Source organism: Mobula hypostoma, chromosome 4, assembly GCF_963921235.1.
Source record: "Mobula hypostoma chromosome 4, sMobHyp1.1, whole genome shotgun sequence".
Lineage (NCBI taxonomy): Eukaryota > Metazoa > Chordata > Chondrichthyes > Myliobatiformes > Myliobatidae > Mobula > Mobula hypostoma.
Window position 1 is genome coordinate 54,764,387 of NC_086100.1, and position 15,228 is coordinate 54,779,614.

Genomic DNA, 15,228 nt, shown 5'->3' on the forward strand with positions numbered 1-15,228 from the left:
CTTTCCTCAGAATCAATTCTTCAGCTGATATATTAGATCGCCTGAAGAACATCTGCCCATACAAACAATTGTGGTTTAAAAAAGTCAAAAGAGAAAGAACTATTAAGGAATGACAAAGGGAATTTTGGTACAATACAGAAAAACCAAAAAGAAAGAAATCCTGTAGATGCTGGGACATTGATTCACCAACCCACTCCCAGACTGACCTGTCTATGGCCTTCTGCACTGTGCTAAGGGACTTAATGTAAGCTTGGGGAACCATATTTTATTTTCTGTATGGGCACTTAGCAGCTTTCTATACTCATTATTCAAGTTAATAATATCACTTAACTTACTTTAGTTATTTGTATCAGAACTAATTCTGTTGTAGATCATGTGTAATATTAACTAATTTTTCACTCTCTTCAGTTGACAATCCCTGCTCTGCTGAAGATTTACTACAGCCCTTACTTGCATTTCACAGTTTTTACAACTTCTTTGTCACGAATGACTCTCAATAAACTATCAACAAGATGTCTTCATCAGTCCATTGGCCTCAGCATATCAGATATGTCCCTTCTGCTCTGCTTTCTCTTCTCCACTTCTAATGAATCCAACCTGAAACATTAACTTGTTTCCCCAAAGACTTACTGAGTGTTTCCAGCATTTTTGCTTTTGTTTCTTTTCGGTACTGTAGATACACTAAGCAGGCAGCTACATGCGAGATAAAAATGAATCAGTTACATGAAAACACTTGAGAGACCAACAGTATGTAAGAGACAAGCAAACTAATGAGGATTTGATGAATGCACAAAAGAGGTACAAGCACAAATACCACAGAGGACAATCCAGAAGCCATGGATGAACCAGATCTATACCCTTCTCAAGTCTAGATCTGTACCATTCAAGTCATGCTATCTTGGCCTTGAGCCTGAAAGCAAGTATCACCAAGCTACAGGACAGTTTCCATCCCAGAGTTATCAGTCTCTTGAACAGACCTCTTGTACAATAGGGATTCTTGGCCTCACAACTTACTGTACCTTATTACGATTGTGCACTTCATCGTTTCTGCACTGCACCTTTTCAGTAGCTTTCAACTGTTATTGTTTTACTTTATTCTAGTACAATGCACTGTGTAATGATTTGATCTGTGCGAACAATATGCAAGACAAGCTTCTTCACTATATCTTGGTACACACGACAATAATAAATCAATACCAATACCAAACAGCTGGTGGAGCTATGAGGTAAAAGCAATTACGGAAATCTGGCTTTAAAATGTTGAGCTCTGGACTTGATCTTCATGATACAATGCACCCAGAGGAAAAAGGAAGAAAAAAAAGGTAGTATGACATTACGGAGAAGTTGCTTTGAGCAGACAAGGGTAGATTCCGTTCGTACGTGCCCTTGTGCACCTGGCAATAAACTCATCTTTGACTTTAGAGTTGAGCAGAAAATAGAGCAAGTTCCTCCAATAATGCTAGCTGAAGGACGGATCAGATGAATGGGAACTGAGTTAATTATCAGACTTGTATGTCATAAAGTTGTTGCTTTGAGGCATCAGTGCAGTACAAAGACACAAAAATGCTGTAAGTTACAAAACAAGTAGCATGAAAATGGAATAATTAAGTAGTGTTCACGCACTGTTCAGAAATCTGACAGCAATGGAGAAAAGCTGCTTCTCAGTCACTGAGTGTGGGCCTTCAGGGTTCTGTACCTCCTCCCTGATGGCAGTAATGAGAACAGTGCGTGTCTTGATGGGAGGGTTCTTTTTAATGAATGTCCCTTTCTTGAGGCACCACCTCCTGACGATGTCCGTTTTGGTTGGGAGGGCTGTGTCTGTGATGGACTGGCTGAGACTACAAACTACTGCAGACTCTTATGATCCTGTGCATTGACGCCACCATACCAGACAGTACGTGATGCAACCAATCAGAATGCTCTCAACCGTACGTCTATAGATATTTTAAGTCTTCGGTGACATACCAAACCCCCTCAAATTTCTAACAAAGTGGAGAGACTGGCATACCTTCTTCATGCTTGCATCAATATATTGGGCGCAAGGTAGATCCTCCGATACACTGACATCCAGGAAGTTGAAGCTGATCACTCTCTCCACTACTGATCCCTCAGTGAGATGTGTGTCCTCCTGACTTCCCCTTCCTGAAATGCACAATCAGTTCCTCAGTCTTGCTGACTTAAGACTGCAAGGTTGCTGACCACCAAACCAGCCGATCTATCTCACTCCTATACGACTCCTCATCACCACCTGAGAGCTTATCAACAACAATGATGTCATCTGCCAGATTGAAGGTGGTGTGTGAGCTGTGTTTAGTCACACATACATGAGTGTCGAAAACAAACTGGCTGGAGTACTAAGTGGGCATCCAGAGGTGTACCTGTGTTGACCATCAGCAAGGAGGAGATGCTATTACTGTTTCATATTGACAGATAGATGCCAGAGTGCTGAAAAATGGAAAACCTAATAACTGGATTAGGTATGCTGAGCTCATCAATTTCATCAACTTTGCCTCCAACTTCCACCCAGCCATTAAATTCACTTGGTCTATTTCTGACACCTCCCTCCCCTTTCTTGACCTCTCTACCTCCACCTCTGGAGTCAAACTGTCTAGGGACATCTTTTATAAACCTACCGGTTCCGACGGTTATCTTGACTATACTTTTTCCCGCCCTATCTCCTGTAAAAGTGCCATTCCCTTTTCTCAGTTCCTTCATCTCCACCACATCTGTTCCCAGAATGAGGCTTTCCTTTCCAGAACTCCCACCTTCAAAGAATAGGGTCTCCCTTCCTCCAGCATTGATGCAGCCCTCACCTGCATCTCCTCCATTTTCTGGACATCGCTTTCCCACCACTGTAATAGGGATAGAGTTCCTCTTGTCCTCACCTTCCACCATGAATCTCTGCGTCCAACACAACATTCTCTGCAGCTACCACCATCTTCAACAGGATGTTAGCACCAAACACATCTTTATCTCCCCTCTATTCTATGCTTTCCACAGGGATCACTCTCTCCGTAATTCCCTAGTCCATTTGTTCCTCCCCACAAATCTCCATCCTAGCACGTATCCTTGCAAGTGACAGATATGTTACACTTGCCCATTCACCTCCATTCAGGGCCCCAAACAGTTTGTCCAGCTGAAGCAACTCTTCACATGAAAATCTACTGGGATTTTCTATTGTATCTGCTGCTCTTGATATGGCCTATGTAAATTGGGGAACCACTTTGTCAAGCATCTCCGTTGCATCCGCCAAAAGCATAATTTCCCGGTGACCAACCATTTTAATTCCTATCCCCATTCCTGTTCCGACATATGACTTCCTCTTCCCCTTTTGCCATGATGAGGCCACACTCAGCGTAGAGGAGCAACACCTTGTATTCCATCCAGGTAGCCTCCAATCTGATGGCATGTACATCAATTCCCCCTTCTCTCTTCCATTCCTCACTATGGGCTGTTGCCTCTTCTCTTTACCTGCCCATCACCTCTCCCTGGTGCCCCTCCTTCTGCCCTTTCTCCCATGGTCCCTCGCCTCTTCTATTAGAATTCTCCTTTACCTTTCCCACCCACCTGCCTTGACCTATCACCTTCTAGCTGGTCCTCCTTCCCCTCCCCCCACCATGTTATTTTGGTATCTTCCTCCTTCCTTTCCAGTCCTGAAAAGGGGTCTCAGCCCAAATCGTCAACTGTTTATTCATTTCCATAGGCGCTGCCTGACCTGCTGAGTTCCTGCAGCGTTTTGTGTGTGTTCTTCTGGATTTCCAGCATCTGCAGAAATCTCTTGTGTGTATGCTTTGTCTTTTGTCTTTTCTTTGTTCTCTCGGCTCCTCTTTCTTGTTCTTTTTCCACTCTTGTAACACATAGAGAAACAGCTGTAAGCAACAAGGTTTATGCCTCTTTCTTGACTTCTGAAGAACTTTTTGATCACAAAAGCTTCAGGATCCAGCATTAGGTACAAGTTAAGGTTGGAGCTGCCTGGGTGGCTTCTTGCTGAGGATAAAAGTTCGTGCAAGAAGATTTGATGTATGAATATAAGTTTATGACAGATTTAAATGAGGTAAACAAGGAACAGATGTTCTCATCAACTAATGATAGTATGAGATAAGGGGATATTTCACAAAATTTGTAAATAAATCAAAATTCAGCCAAATATGCAACATGATCAAGCTTCCTTAATCATGCTGGTAAAACTGATCCACTGTGGGATAGAGTTACAGAGTTCACCTTTGGCACAGATGAGGAAATGGTAACAACATCCTGGTAAAGATAGATTGCTGGTTGTCCTGCAAGTATATAGAACCATGATCTTAAAGCTCCAGTATTTAATTTATTTTTTTTGAACATGAAAATATTTGAAAATGAGTCGAATGATGTCAACGTGCCCTGAAACTGAAGAGAGCTGCAGTACCAGCTTCACGGGAAGGTTCTGAAACAAAATGAACAATTTAAACCAATGCAAAACAGACAAGAGGTACTGGGAGGAACTCAACAATGTTTAAAGAAAATCTGTCCTTTTGGGCTGCTTTGGCTGATTCACCTGGATCGTGCTGCAATTACCCATATTGAGAACAGAAAATTCCCCAATTCTGTGTGAGTAATAACGTATAACAAGATTTCGTATAATTCTAAGGGCCCAAGTTAAAATTCAACCATCATGTCATCTATATTTGGACTAATTAGCTTGCTTGGCAAGCACACAGAAGCACTTCATTTCCGTTCCAAAACTCTGCTTCAGTTCAGACTTGGTCTCTGACCTTTAAAACACCTGCTTGCACGATACATGCAGCCAAAAAACTTGAAACTCTTCAAGCATCATGATTCCAGAATTTGCAACAATTATCAACAAAAGTGTTGCAGAACTTAATTGGCTTTAGCAAATTTCAACTTCGTAGTGATACGAGTTACACTGGATGCATTTCAGCTACTATGGCAGAGAAACCAGATTCCCTAGCATTGTCTTTTTGGTGAACCCAAAGTACAATATTATTATGCACCAGCTGCTGATCGACTTGAATTGCACTTTCTGAATCAGAAGAATACAGAGAAGGCATTTGGTGACGTTAGCCCTGCCAAGCTGAGTTCCAAACTATACACAGGAAGCCCTGGACAGCAGAAATAGCCACCAGAATTGTACCATCGACTTCCACACATCCCTTGTCTCTTCCTGCCGTCATGCATACAGGGGACTTGCCTATAGCATGAGGACATAGGGGTAAGTGAGGACCAGGTTGAAAAGGAAGAGGAAAGACATCCTGAAGATCATCACTCACCCCAAATAAAACTTGTCCAGATGCATTTATTTCAGTGCATCATCCCCCCTCCCCTTTTCCCTCTCTCACCTCATCTCCTTGCCTGCCTATCACCTCTCTTTGGTGCTCCACTCCCCTTTTCTTTCTTCCATGTTCCTTCTGTCCTCTCTTACCACTCACCCTTCTCCAGCCCTGTATCCCTTTCAGCAATCAATTTCCCAGCTCTTTACTTCGTTCCCCCCCTCCCAGTTTCACCCATCACCTTCTGTTTCTCTCTCCCCTCCCCCCCCACCTTTTAACTCTACTCCTCATTTTTTTTTCTCCAGTCCTGCGGAAGGGTCTCGGCCTGAAATGTCAACTGTACTTTTTTCCATAGATGCTGCCTGGCCTGCTGAGTTTCTCCAGCATTTTGTGTGGATAGAATTTTGAAGGACAGAATTACAGGATCAAATTCAAGATGACGACTATTCATGGAAATGCTGCTGGATTGCCCTGTTTACCCTTGGAAACATTTTTACAAAAGAGGACACTCCAATACAATTGAAGGTATCCCTATTATGACAGAGATGATCCAAAGGGAAACCAGATAAGATCCCACATGGTTTCAGGTCTACATGGCCACCGAAAATAGCTGGACTATGCAGCAGAAATTCCAGTTTTCCCTACTTTTATTAGCATCAGAATGAACTTGCCCTTGATGGGAGATGCCTTATGTAGCGATTGAGAGTTGATGTGTCATTGAAGCCGAGAGCTGAAGTGTTGGAGGGGTTATACGCCAGTGATCTAGGCATGGCCAAAATGAAGTCATTGGCTCAAAGCTTATTTGGTGGCCTGGGATAGATCAACAGGTTGAGGATCTTGCCTTGCACTGTTCGGGATGCCAATGTGCCCAGAAGATGGCAAGAGCAGTGCCTCTCCAACCCTGGGAATGGTCTGCACTGCCCTGGCAGAAGATTTTTGTGGATTTTGCTGAAACATTTATGGGCACAAATTTCTTGGTAGTTGCGGATGGAGCTACAAAGTGGCCAGAAGTGTTCCCAATAGCCTCCGCTGCAGCCTTGTACATTGTTGGTGTGTTGAACAGCCTTTTCTCAAGGCCCGGTGTTTCAGAATACTCAGTCTGTGACAATGGATCACAGTTTGTTGTGGAACAGTTTCAGTCATTCCTAAAAATGAATGGAATAAGACATCTTACATCTGCACCAAGCCACCCAGCTACAAATGGCTTGGCAGAAAGATTTGTCCAGAGTTTAAGGAATGCACTGCGAGCAATCTCCTTACATCCACCAATCAGAATTATTGTTGCTCCAACCTGAATGAACAAGTGTGATTTTATCAAGGCATATTATTACCCAATCCATACCTACTGTGCATTATTAACTACAGTTGAGGCATGTCTGCCACGTTTGCCTTAAAAATGTATGCTAACTGCTGTGCAAAATCTTGGTTTAAGTTTAAAATTATACAACATAGAAAACTTACAGCACAATACAGGCCCTTCGGCCCCCAAAGTTGTGCCGAACATGTCCCTACCTTAAGATTACTATGGTTACCCATAGCCCTCTATTTTTCTAAGCTCCATGTACCTATCCAAAAGTCTCTTAAAAGACCCTGTCATATCCACCTCCACCACCATTGCTGGCAGCCCATTCCACGCACTCACCACTCTCTGCATAAAAAACTTACCCCTGACATCTCCTCTGTACCTACTCCCAAGCACCTTAAACCTGTGCCCTCTTGTGGCAGCCATTTCAGCCCTGGGAAAAAGCATCTGACTATCTACACGATCAATGCCTCTCTATCAGGTCACCTCTCATCCTCCGTCGCTCCAAGGAGAAAAGGCTGAGTCCACTCAACCTGTTTTCATAAGGCATGCTCCCCAATCCAGGCAACATCCTTGTAAATCTCCTCTGCACCTTTTCTATAGCTTCCACATCCTTCCTGTAGTGAGGTGACCAGAACTGAGCACAATACTCCAAGTAGGGTCTGACCAGGGTCCTATATAGCTGCAACATTACCTCTCGGCTCCTAAATTCAATTCCGTGATTGATGAAAGCCAATACACCGTATGCCTTCTTAACCACAGAGTCAACCTGCACAGCAGCTTTGAGTGTCCTATGGACTTGAACCCCAAGATCCCTCTGATCCTCCACGCTGCCAACAGTCTTACCATTGATACTATATTCTGCCATCATATTTGACCTACCAAAATGAACCACTTCACACTTATCTGGGTTGAACTCCATCTGCCACTTCTCAGCCCAGTTTTGTATCCTATCAATGTCCCGCTGTAACCTCTGACAGCCCTCCACACGATCTGTTACTTTCAGTTGGCAAGTAGACTGCATTGCTTCAGGTGATTGCATGGTCATTCTCTGCATTCATACTGACCCCAGGGGTTTGTTACCCTACATTTTAGTTTTCTGTCCCTCAGCCCTCTTTTATGTATTCTATTATTTTCGCGTCAAATTCAGGTAATGGAACTGTTGTAAATAACTTTCCTGCCAGAAAGGTTGTCAAAAGCCTACTTAAACATCGGCTGCACAACATCACCTTCTGGTTGTCAATTTGGCAGCTCAACCAAAAAGCTCATGAAGTTGTTAAACACGGCCTCTCGTGGCTGGTATTCTCTTTCTGGAAAGATTTCCTTATGCTGAGGACTTGAACTCAACAATAGACCACCGTTTCCTGTCATTTTCATCCCTTTGTTCCGGAAAGTATCATTGTGCTTTAGTTCCAACTATTAAAATCAATCAAGCCTGCCTGTGGCTCTTAGCGAGACCAACCACATACTTTGCTGCAGCTGTACCATAGAGTCTAATACAGCCTGGTGTCAGAGTTCCTTCAATAACCCAAACACATGGCAATCTCATCTGAAGTTTATTCCACTTTGATGTCCGCTAATTTCCCAAATAATTCATCTAACTTATTTACATTAGCTGTGTCAAGTCTCTTTCTGGTTCACTACTTCACTCCCTATGTTAACATTATAAAACCTAGTTAAGAATATGAACTAATTCCTATAGATTTATTCTCAACAACTAGATTTCATGTTTAATTTCTTCACAACAATTCACTTTCAGCAGCTGTTCTTTTATTTGTGGTATATTTAATAAAGCCTCTTTATTTCCTTTTGGATGACGAGTAGGATTATGATCTGGCTGGTCATTTAAATCACAAATATATATTATAAAATAAAACATGGTGTAAATATCATATAACTCAATCTTTTTTCTACTGCTTTTGAGATTCCTCATGACCTTTACATTAGCTCTTCCGTTTCGCACCAGTCACGGTTAAATTGTACTAAATTAATCACGTGTCAATTCAATACCTTTTGAAGAGTGGACACTTTGGTAATGGAGGGAGCGTAGTATCCAATTTGTACACGGTAAACTTCCACAAAACAGCCACGTAATGACCAGTTACAGTGATACTGACTGGGGTAAATACATTAAGATACTAAGAATAATCCTTTTGCTCTCCTTCGCAATTGCGCTTTGGGATCTTTCATGTCCACCTGAGACAGCAGACGTAGATTCCAGGTCAAGCTTATTCAGGAAGGCAGTAACACTGATGGCAGCGCACTTGAATATTAACTCAGAATTTCTGGGTCCAGATATGTGGAGTGGGGTTTGATCTGTGCCTTATAACTCAGAGCCTCCAAATGAGTCACAACTTAGTTATTTTAATCATTTATTAAAATGATACATTAATAAAATGATATATTCAATGCTGAAGTTGAATAATATTAGATATGCAAGGAAAGATTAGGGAACAAGTCTATCTTAAGGTAACATAAGAGTTGAAAGTTGTTGGTCGGCTCTCCCAGCTCAGATCCGCTGCTTTTCTCCATTGCTGGGAATCTGGAACATGTGACTTGCCACTGGGAACAACTCAGAAAGCATCACAAGTTCATATGGAAAAGCTTGATATCTTTATTCAAAAAAGAGCACCATTCAAGAGCAGATCACACAAAATGCTGGAGGAACTCAGCAGGCCGGGTAGCATCTATGGAAAAGAGTACAGTCGACATTTCGGACCAAATCTCCAGTCCTGCCAAAGGGTTTTGGCCCAAAACTCGGATTTCCAGCATCTGCAGATTTTCTCGTTTGTAGGAGCAGATCACTCTCTTCAATGACCAGGGGTTCCCAACCTGGGGCCGGAGGACATCTTGCTTAATGGTACTGGTCGATGGCATAAAAAGAGATTGGGAACCCCTTAACTAGATGGAATTTGGAAGTGGACTGTTGCTATCAGTGTCTACAGAGATGCTACTGAGGAGCAGTTCACTGCTCACAAATAATAGTACTAGGCTGCCTCACGTGGGCAGCCAGTGACTCAGTATAAAGATCTGCAGCATATCTGTAGATTGTTCTGCAACATGAGCACTGAGAATCTGAGCAGGCTGTCCTCTCACAGGAGCAGAGAGCCACATCTGTCACTTGCACCCTCATCAGCTGCTGGTGACAAGGCAGGGCAGCGTGCACAAGATGAAAAATCTCCACACCTGATGGGTGGGCGCTGTATTTCACCCTTGGATTACTGAGGAAGGAAGAATTTCAGAAGGCTCCGCTGCTATCCCTGCTCTTAAATGTGGTCATTACTGAATTGCTGAATGCACACCGGTATGAAAAACCATTGAAGTGAGTTGGTAATTCTGATGTTTCAAGGTCCATCCCCAATGGAGACGTCAGGCTATGCTGTCTCCCAAGAATCAAGGAGCCACACGAGCTCTGTTATTCCCAGGAAAAATGGCGCTGACCTTCGTAACATGCTTCTCACGATCCTCAGTGATTTTCCACATTCAGGGAAACAAGTTCTTTCCATTGATGAGCAAGTCCTTATGAGTCATGAGTGTAGACTACAACAGCCTGGATTACTCAAAAATCTCAGGGCATGACAGGCATCTATCTGCCCCTCACCAAGACAAAAGTTACAAGTAAAGTTAACATTGTTGAGCAGCAAACTGAAATCTGTAAGACAGAGGTAAGAGGGAGCCACCTGGAACAACCCAGAGGTCAGGAAGCAGAGGGCTACTGTGACTTTGACCTCCACAGAGGAAGCAGTCCAGTCTCAAGAATACGAAAGCCTTCCTGCAGAATGCCACAGTTCTCAGTATTAGCACTCTTTGAAAACCCAAACCTCTCCCATGGACAGCTACAAGTACAATTGAATGTCCCTGAAAACTCACTGTACATAAGGTTTTGGCATGTATCGTTTTCTGCGTCTCTTACATTGAGGACCCCAGCCCTCCCTGAGTTACCCAAGCCTTTTAGCCAAAATCAGTTACTCTGTAGTTTGACGTCACAAAGAGTGCTCTTTAGTAGCCTGAGAGCACCCTGACTTGGAAATATATCACTCATCTTCATTGCCGCTGGGTCTAAATCTTGAAAGTCCCTTTCCAACTGCACTTAAGGACCACCTTCACTTGTTTGGCACCATCTTCTTGAAGGCAATTAGGGACGTACAATAAATGCTGTCAGTAATGTTCTGATCCCAGAAGATGAGAAAGTGTAAAATAAATTAGAACACTTACCACTCAGAGTAATGAGAAGGTGGAAGCCATCTCCACAGGGCCTATTAAACACTCAAGGAGAAGCGGGACGAGGAAATTAAAAGGTATGCAGGTGCAGCTCAATGTAGGTAGTTGAGAACTAGCTAAATTAAAGTATAATATCGCCATGAATTGCTTGAGCTGAACGATCTCCTTTCCTGTTATATAATCGATGTAAAATAATCATTTCAGCTTTGTTCATATCTTTGATGTACTATTCAGACTAGCTCAATGTGAGGCACATGCAAGATAACCATGTCTGGCATTAATTTTGCCTAGGGTGAGGAGGAAGGGCTCTTGGGGTCTCGAGGAAATTGCACATAGACGGAAAGAGAACCAAATGCTGGGAAGAGTTTTGTGGAAATCCTGCAAATGTAGCTTATATTTTATGCTAACAGCACAGTACTCCAAACACTTTCTGTACAACACAAAAACAATTACATTTTAGATCTACTTTACCTTCCTCAGTATCAGGAAAATGTGATAAAAGACCCCAGATCTTACTTGTGCTTTCATGTAACACAGATCACATTATCAGCACTTCAATGTCCTTAAATATAAAACTAGTCTGGGGTGATACTTCAGTTCCAATTAGACCATTACTCACAGAGAAATCATAGACTGATGATTAGAAACTTTAACCTGGTTATCAAAAACACTTCCGACAAAGAAACATAAATCTGTTATTGATGTGTAAAAGGAGGTTGAGGAACAAACTATCTGAAGTTCTGTGAGCCCTCAGCACATTCAATATCTTTAAATGGTATGACTCATAATCAGAAGACACTGAAGCAGTTTATATCCTGGAGAGAGGGAAATAAAAATACCACGGGCTGGATGGAGGCCAGGTGGCTCCTACAAAGTTCTTGCATTATTAAGTCTACAAAAGACTATGTTTTATTTACCGAATCTGCATTGAACAATTTTTAAAATTTATTTTGATACATTTTTTGAGTTGATTACCTAGTGTTAAAGAGCTTTCTCAATATTTCCTGGTTTCACATCTTATGTCATAAACCTCTTTTAATTTAGGCCCAGGTGAAATAGCCAACATTATACGAGAGGAATTATTTTGACAACATGAAACAACTGAAGATTTTCAATCAACAGAAAAATATGCTTTTGATTTTCTTCTCATTTAAATTGGGAAAATAAACATTTCTTTTTGTTTCTTCCTAGTTGTTTAACAAGGCTTTTACAAGCAGAATGCAAGACCCCAAATCTATAAAAAATGCTAGTTAATTGTTTGCCATATCAATTTAGAGAACAAAAGAACTGTGCAACATCTCCAAACACAAATTATAAATTTTCTGCTTCCATTCTGATGTTCATTTGGCGCAAATAGGTATTTATTTTGCTATAGTTTGTGGCTACGCATGGTCCATTCAATCTCCTTGTGGTTTTGTTGACTCGATCTTCTGTGCAATTACCTTTTTTTTGCAATCACTTTGATTGTAAATCCACTGTTTAGTGGGAAGTAGTTGATTCTGGGAATAGTTATATATTCTGCAAAAAAAGCAACAGGCAGTAGGCTATTTTGCTGTATTTGACTGAATTTATCAGTCTTTACAGTAGGAACATCCTTGTTCTATTCGTATTTTTGCCTTTCAGATCAAATTACATCATTTTAAAACTTCACACACTGAGGTAAGAAATGTTCCATGCAGGACATTTACCAATGTTGATTTTAAACCACTAAACTACATATGACTTAAATGCAAATCTCGAGATTTATTGTACTGTGGAATAAAAAATATCATTCACATGTGCCCTTTCTCTGATCAAGCAGAAACATACTTGATCCTGCACCTGCAGGAGAAAAGTGGCCCATTTCCCTCTCAGGGTTGGGATGGTGATGTCAGATGGGGTGGCGGGGGAGGAAGGGGAAGCTCCACCTAATCTGTCCAATAATAAAACATGCCATTTCCATATATATTTTGGAGATGGGAAATGATAGTACAACTAATGTACAAAGGTTCAAAGATAATGTCTCAAGCAATTTCAAACAAGGTGTGCAACCAGCTTCTCGTAATATTATTCTTCCTGTATAATCCTGCATGTGTGGAGACCCTTGGCCCTGGTCTGAATGCTGGTGGTCTCATAATAAAGCAGCCCTTTGATTCCTTTAAATCCCTGGCTGTCAGTGGGATCACCCCAGCAGCAACACTATCAGATTCCTTTAAGGGCCTTCCACCCTGGGAACAGTGCCTTTTATCTTGTGAGCAACTGCTCTGCTAAATTAGATATCCCAAAGTGTGCCCATCACGAGACAACAGGCATACACTTCTCAAATTAATCCTATCCTATTTACCACTGTCAATCTAATGCCAGAGTTGTTTACACTCTAATGTGCATCAGGGAGCAATTAATATTGATGTACAGTTTATTTAGGCTTGGATGCCTGATATGTTTTGTATACACCAATAGCTTCAGTACCTGTAGGGCATTATCACAACAATGCAAGTCAATATTCATTACATCTTGGGTAGTCTAACCAACTTCAGTTGACATTACAAACTCCAGGTCTTTCTGACTGATGGACTATTGCTCATACACCAAAATGTGGAAAGACCTGTTGGATTTAAATAGATCGCATCCTCAAAGTTTCTTAGCTTCTCTGTTCGACATCTGATTGAATCAACTACAGTATAGACAAACACTCAATGTTAAAAGTCGACAATAAGCATTGTATTCCCCTCTTTACAAAGTCTGCAACAGGCCAACAACTCTGACAAAACCATGGAGGTTTTGAGTCCTATAAAATTTGCATTCTGTAGAAGTCCAAACTTTGGTTCTGATCCCTGGAAATTTTGGAACACTAAATGCATAAAGCGTAAATGCTTTCAGTTTTTCCATTCCCCCATGTAACATAAATGCACTTGTTTCCCATGTTGCCATTACTCAACGATTTGTTTTGTATTTTCAAAGTCCTTGTGAGAATCGTACTTCTATGAGCTTGTTCCAAAAACACATCAGTCGTGCTGATGACAAATGCTTTCCCTTTTTCAAAAACACAGACCTCTTGTTTTACGCTTGTTATACCCCCAAATGTATAATTAATAGAAATCTAAAAAGGTTGAAAAATTGCTTCCTCTGATTGCCCATTTCCCAAGAACAATCCAAAATTGCTCCAACTTCAGCTAGTTCTCATCTACTACTTATCAGACCTGACAAATGAGTGACAGGTTATTTGTATAAATGCACTGAAGTATCCATTTATGAAAGAAGGTTTTTACAATAAGTGGGTCAAACTAGAATCAAAATAAAAATTTGAATTTGGTTAGTTATTGCACCTGATTTTAGGTTGCACTGTCATACTGTGAATACTACAGCGATTTCTTGGGAAGCAAATGTACCGATAAAAACAGAAACGTGACAGTTGTCATCAGTGGTTCCCTGCCGTTCCGCAACTACTGAGGGTTTGTCTCTTTCCTCAGTGTGGACTCAAGGAGTAGTAGGTTACCTGATGGAAACTTCAGGATTTTATGAATGATTTTCAATGTAAAAAGCTGCAGTGAGCTTTAAAATGGAGCACAGAGCAATGATTACTGTTCCCCATGGATCTATAGGAACAAGGTGTATAATTTCCCCAGAAGCTCAATATAATCTGTTGCAGTTTTTGGAACAGAAAGCTTCATAAGGCAATTTTTAAAGTAGTATATGGTTCAAATTAAATAATTCTGGTCTTAATCTAAAAACTACCCTTATTAGTGTAGATTAAGTACAATTACAGAAAAATCTTTCCTCATTAGGACCTTTAGGTGGAACCATACCAAAAGCCCCCACACATTATAAATTGCATTCAACTTTGATCTACACTACTCAAGGTCCATTTAAAAAGATGAAGCATAGATCTGGCAGTGGATTTCCATTAGACAGAGAATATACCTATATAATAAAGTAACTAAGCTTAGTAAACTGTTTCAGCCCTCATGTGGTGTTAAAAGCTGAGCATCAAAAGGTCTTGTTTCAAGCATGTCATGACATTCATTTACAAAAATAGAATAAATCCATTGTATTCTTGAGGTAAAACTCTATAGCTCAAATTTGCAAACATTAGTGCACCATCTCATGCACCAGCCTTGCAAGATGATTTAAAACTTGTAAGCCTCCACTGCCAGCTGCTTTCGAATCAAAGTGCACACCATAAAAAAGGTTCAATATGTCCTACATGTCATTACCGTACTCAACAATTTCTCCTTTATCTTACCTCATTAATACAGCCTATAACTCCAAATACTTTGGCGATCTGTCCTAAGAGAGTTGGGTAATTCTCAGCAATTTCCTTCAGATCTTCAATGGAATTGTCCAGGACACATTGATTGGAAGCTACCAGGTCCACCAACATATTGGTGATAAGATCACTATGGCTGGGTTCTTTCAGTTGGATAATCAGAGACGAAATGGATTCATTTAATACCTAAA

At 41.2% G+C, this 15,228-nt stretch overlaps 1 protein-coding gene across 13 annotated transcripts in view; it reads right to left on the minus strand.

Moving 5' to 3' along the window:
* veph1 (ventricular zone expressed PH domain-containing 1) overlaps positions 1–15,228 on the minus strand; it is a 247,776-nt gene that overhangs the window by 142,272 nt on the left and 90,276 nt on the right. For all 13 annotated transcript variants that reach the window (XM_063045816.1, XM_063045817.1, XM_063045810.1 and 10 more), the window contains one exon: positions 15,014–15,223. In XM_063045816.1, the coding sequence (XP_062901886.1) occupies positions 15,014–15,223 (210 nt within the window). The remainder of the gene's footprint in view (positions 1–15,013; positions 15,224–15,228) is intronic.